At 44.7% G+C, this 5,926-nt stretch overlaps 1 protein-coding gene across 1 annotated transcript in view; it reads right to left on the reverse strand.

Annotated features, from left to right (window-relative positions):
* The window catches only part of LOC122540700 (beta-galactosidase-1-like protein 2), a 92,125-nt gene that overhangs the window by 62,679 nt on the left and 23,520 nt on the right, over positions 1-5,926 (reverse strand). The window contains exon 2 of the mRNA XM_043676815.1: positions 3,539-3,736. Within this exon, the coding sequence (XP_043532750.1) occupies positions 3,539-3,736 (198 nt within the window). The remainder of the gene's footprint in view (positions 1-3,538; positions 3,737-5,926) is intronic.

A 5,926-nucleotide genomic window follows, 5' to 3' on the forward strand; every position in this document is an offset into this window, starting at 1 on the left:
TCGGGAAGTGGGAGAGATGCGGTGGAGGGCATCGTCGATCACGTCGGGGGGGAAATTGCGGTCCTTGAAGAAGGAGGCCATCTGGGATGTGCGTTTTTGGAACTGGTCCTCCTGGGAGCAGTTGCGGCGGAGTCGAAGGAATTGGGAGAATGGGATGCCGTCTTAACAATTGACAAATAACACCCCATTCTTGCCCTCTAAAAGGACCAACTGGAAGCAGTTATGGATGTGTAGCTGCAGAATGATGAGCATGGAGTTCTGAATGATAAAGCACTCAAGAAATACAGTGGAGGGGCAAATTACTGCAGATGCTGGAATCTGTACTGAAAACAACAAGTGCTGGGGATCACGACGGGTCAGACAGCATCAATGGGAGAGAGAGCAAGCTAACGTTTTGAGTCTATATGACTCTTCATCAGGGCTGAAGTGAAGTATGGACGGGGCAGCATTTATACTATAGTTGGGTGGTGATGGGGTGTAGAGCGTATTTGTCCCCCAGCACTCTACACTCCACCACCCTGCCACCCCACCACCTCCCTTCAACCACAGCATAAATGCTGTCCCCTTCCCACCACTTCACCTCCCCTCTGAAGAGTCATCTAGACTTGAAATGTTAGCTTGCTTCTCTCCCATGGATGTGTCTGACTCACTGTGATGACTCAAAGCTCATCATTCTGCAGCTACACATCCATAACTGCTTCCAGTTCATATTTATTTACTTCAATTTTTTTACTAAGAGCTGATCTACTTTGTGATGAATGCAACGCACATTCAGAAACTGATGCTTTTTTTAAAAATAAAATTTTCACAACATCTAGTTTTGGCTGATGGTATAATCTTGGATTTTTTTCCCCCTCCCTGTCCCTTCCTGTCATTGTCTGGCCTTCATTTTCCACATTAGTATTCTGCCGTCCTGCCTCAACTCTGTCCCTTGATTTTAGATCAGTGTGGTGCTGGAAAAGCACAGCAGGTCAGGTACCATCCGAGGAGCAGGAAAATCGACGTTTCGGGCAAAAGCTCTTCATCTGTGAAACTTGAAAGGGTTCAGAAAAGATTTACAAGGATGTTGCCAGGGTTGGAGGATCTGAGCTACAGGGAGAGGTTGAACAGGCTGGGCTGTTTTCCCTGGAGCGCGGAGGCTGAGGAGTGACCTTATAGAGATTTACAAAATTATGAGGGGCTTGGATAGGATAAATAGACAAAAGTCTTTTCCCTGGGGCCAGGGAGTCCAAAACTAGAGGGCAGAGGTTTAGGGTGAGAGGGGAAAGACATAGAAGAGACCTAAGGGGCAACCTTTTCACACAGAGGGTGGTATGTGTATGGAATGAGCTGCCAGAGGATGTGGTGGAGGCTGGTACAATTGCAACATTTAAGAGGCATTTGGATGGGTATATGAATAGGAAGGGTTTGCAGGCATATGGGCCAGGTGCTGGCAGGTGAAAATAGACAATAGACAATAGACACAGGAGTAGGCCATTCAGCCCTTCGAGCCTGCACCGCCATTCGATATGATCATGGCTGATCATTCCTAATCAGTATCCTCTTCCTGCCTTATCTCCATAACCCTTGATTCCACTAGCTTTGAGAGCTCTATCCAACACTTTCTTAAATGAATCCAAAGACTGGGCCTCCACTGCCCGCTGGGGCAGAGCATTCCACACAGCCACCACTCTCTGGGTGAAGAAGTTTCTTCTCATCTCTGTTCTAAATGGTCTACCCCATGGGACTAGATTGGGTTGGGATATCTGGTCGGCATGGACGGGTTGGACCGAAGGGTCTGTTTCCGTGCTGTACATCGCTATGACTCTATCTTTAGCCCGAAACGTCAATTTTACTGCTCCTCGGATGCTGCCTGACCTGCTGTGCTTTTCCAGCACCACTCTGATCTAAACTCTGGTTTCCAGCATCTGCAGTCCTCACTTTTGCCTACTCCATCCCTTGATTCAATACAGTTATCCAAATTTGATCCCTTACCCGCCTTGCTTAGCTTAAAGCCACCTCTACTTCTCGAATTATATGGCTCATGAGAATGCCAGCTGCAGCACGGTTCAGATGTAGATTGCCCTAATTGTATATGATCCAACTTAACCTATTACTGATGCCAGGGCCCCAACTGGAACCCACTTCTCTCACTTTGAGCCACACATTCACTTCTCTATTCTTATTAATCCGTAGTCAATTTGAATGCAGTTCAGGCAAGTATTACCTCAAACGTTCTGCATTTTAAATTTAGCATTTAACTTTTCTTATTCCCTCATCAGAACATTTTTCCTAGTTCTTACACTGTCTAGGACAAACATGGACCAGGATCCCCGATTCTCCCCTTCCTATGGAGAGTTCCTCTCCAGCCCACAACAGATATCCAGGACTCTGACATCAGACAGTCCACACAACCACGCCATCGGGACTGTCCTTTACTGCAAGAGAAAGGTGTCCATACCGCTCACTATAACATCTCTCACTATCATTACATTAGAATCCCGACAGTGTGGAAACAGGCCATTTGGCCCAACAAGTCCACACCGACCCTGCAAAGAGCATCCTACCCAGACCCATTCCCCTACCCTATTACTCTACATTTCCCCAGACTAATGCACCCCAACCTACACATCCCTGAACACTATGGGCAATTTAGCTTGGCCAATTCACCTAACCTGTACATCTTTGGACTGTGGGAGGAACATGGAGGAAACCCACGCAAACACAGGGAAAAATGTGCAACTTCCACACAATCACCTGAGGCTGGATTCAAACCTTGCTCTTGGCTCTGTGAGGCAGCAGTGCTAACCACTGAGCAATGTGCTGCCACTTTTTATTCTTGAATGGTTTGCTGTTTCACAGTGCCTTGGCCAGTTAGCTCAGACTGCCCTTCAGCCGTCACTCTCATCCAAGCAAGCTGTAAAAACCTCAAACTTGTTGGACAATTTCAAAGTCTGAGGCTCCTGCTCTCCGGACCCCCTTAACTGCCTCTTGTGTAGTCACAACCTTTCATTCCTGACCAAATCCGAAGAGCTAATCTAAAGGGTTTGACAACCTCCTAAAATAAAATGCCTAGCTAATTTTACCCCTCCCTGATGTTCCACAGTACTCAATAACTCTGAGCTGAAGTCCAGTAGACACTAGTATTTGCTCTGGACCACAAAGGCATCCAGAAACTCCAGCACTTTCCAATCTCAGCACATTACCTGCTCTGCCCTCTAATGTGTTAATTAAAGAGTAATTGCTAATTCATTTATAACTGATACAACCCACACCCCCCCTTCACCAACTTCTCTCAGCAAATTTTACTTCTAGTAGTAAATTGTTCTTTAAGTACTTCTTTTCCCACTCTGCACCAAATTCCCAGATACATTCACTTGACCTCAGTCACTCTCGGGTGAAGTGTCCATCACAATCATCAAGCTAACTCTTTGACTATACGAGGTATTTTAGAAAATTTAAACTGACAATTTCAGTGGGGGATTCAGGGAAATAACAGAGGAGAAAGAAATTCAAAGAGACAAGGCAGAAGCATCCATAAGGTATGGTTTTTACTTACGTTACTAAAGTGTTCAAACCTAGAGCTTTCATCTTCAGCATACGGTCTGCCCAGTACGCCCGTGGAATACGAAAGTAATGCATCGATCCACCCAGGATGAGAAATTTATTTCCCTCTAATTCAAAGTATTCTCGGTCAGCCTGCAAACCTATTTTTCGGCTGTACATTCTTGTTGGAGTGAGCGATATCCAATGGAACCTAGAAGTAGACGAGAAGCGTCTTACTTCAAAGTATAATTGTAGTTCAGCTATTAATTTACGGAGTAGACACATGATGAATTCCAACAAGCAATCCCAAGCACCAGAAAACTTCAACTACAAAGTGTACAGATGAGTTAAGATAGGTCAAAATGCCTTCCTCTTCTATATCTCTCTGGGTATTTAGTAGATGCACGTCCAAACGATTGAAGGGAGTAGATGTCAACAGTTTAAAAAACAAAGACATTTATCCATTTTCCACGCACACAATGGCATTTCTAAAGGTGATTGTTGAAAACTATTGCAGAGACCCTGTAATTTGTGCATAGCTCATCAAAAACACACTTCAATGTAAATGTATGCTGAGTTAAACACATTTACACTAATATAACAAATACTACACCATACTGTACTCAAAAACACGAACTTAGACATTTTATGATCTCCACAACACAGATTTTCTAAAGGCAAAGGACTTTTCCATTACAGCATGCTTTACCTATCTGAAAGCCTTCCCTAACTGCCACCATAAATTCTGACATTCACAAAAATCAAGCATATCTCTTTATTTTAGAATGTCATTATCTCGACAACCGGTCACAGGCTTTAGTCAGAAAGCTCTTATTTTAGGAATGGCAAGACTTTCTTTTGGATGCCTGATGTTGCTGTTTCATCATTTAACTTTGTATAAATTGAGTTCGGGAGCTGTCCCAATCCTGTGATTTTTACAATCTACCGTAACCTGTAAGAATTTACTTGAAATGTTAGCCACAATTCCCTCCAAGTTCCTGTTTGGAGATGGAGGGAATGCCAGACCGCTGAAGATGCTATCTTTCAGGTGAGACATTAAACCAAGATCTTATCTATCCGCTTGGATGGGGATACACGATCCTGCGAGTTGGTTGACAATTAATGTGGGCATTAATGAGTAGGAAAAGCAGAAAACAATTATGAAGCAGGCACACCACTCCCAACCCCACCCCCAGGATAAAAACCCTTCTTCCTCAGAAAAAGTCTGACATTTGATTGGTCATCCTCAGCTATAGCTCAAAGTATCATTCGTTGTTTGATTCTGAAAAAGATACAAGTGAGAGGTCTCCTTTATCATCAAGAAATTCAGTGACATTCAAGAGGCAACATGAAGCCTGTGATTATGTAGTTAAAGAAATGGGAGGTGACAGCATTGTGGTGACGACATTGGGCTAGGAATCCAGAACCCCACCCAGGCTGACATTCTTAAGCAACGGGCTCAAATCTCACTGTGGTAGACAGTGAAATTTGAATTCAATAAAAATCTGGAATTAAAAGCAAATGTTATGCTATGGTGTCCACATTATCATTGTCAATTGTTAAAAAACTCAAACAAAAGCAGAACTTACTGGAGAAATGCCGCAGCATCCGTGGAAAGAAAGCTTTCTGTTTTTGTTTCAGATTCCCAGCAACTGCAGTTCTTTTTTATTCATTTCCCTTTCAGAAAAGAAATCTGCCAACCTTACCTGGTCTGGCTACATAAGACTCCAGCAACTGGTTGAATCTTAATTGCTCTTTGGTCAAATAGGGATAGGCAGTAAATGCTGGCCTAACTAGAACCACATCCTATGACCAAATAAAAAAAAACTATGCAAGGCACAAGGGGCGAGATTACTGATAAAATGATATAATGATGGAGAACAGAAGCAAAAGCATCAAGGCGAAATCAGATGAATCAAGGCTCATGGTGAACAATTTGAAATACTCAACACTTTGAGGAGAAAGTAAGGACTGCAGATGCTGGAGATCAGAGCTGAAAATGTGTTGCTGGAAAAGCGCAGCAGGTCAGGCAGCATCCAAGGAGCAGGAGAATCAACATTTCGGGCATAAGCCCTTCAGACGTGGTCGACGATGCCCTCCACCGCATCTCTTCCACTTCCCGCTCCTCCGCCCTTGAGCCCCACCCCTCCACTGCCATCAAGACGGAACCCCACTGGTACAGCGCATCATCCGCCGTCATTTCCGCCACCTCCAAACGGACCCCACCACCAGGGACATATTTCCCTCCCATCCCCTATCAGCGTTCCGAAAAGACCACTCCCTCCGTGACTCCCTCGTCAGGTCCACACCCCCCACCAACCCAACCTCCACTCCTGGCACCTTCCCCTGCAACCACAAGAAATGCAAAACTTGCGCCCACACCTCCCCCCTTACTTCCCTC

This window comes from Chiloscyllium plagiosum, chromosome 35 (genome assembly GCF_004010195.1).
Source record: "Chiloscyllium plagiosum isolate BGI_BamShark_2017 chromosome 35, ASM401019v2, whole genome shotgun sequence".
Classification (NCBI taxonomy): Eukaryota; Metazoa; Chordata; class Chondrichthyes; order Orectolobiformes; family Hemiscylliidae; genus Chiloscyllium; species Chiloscyllium plagiosum.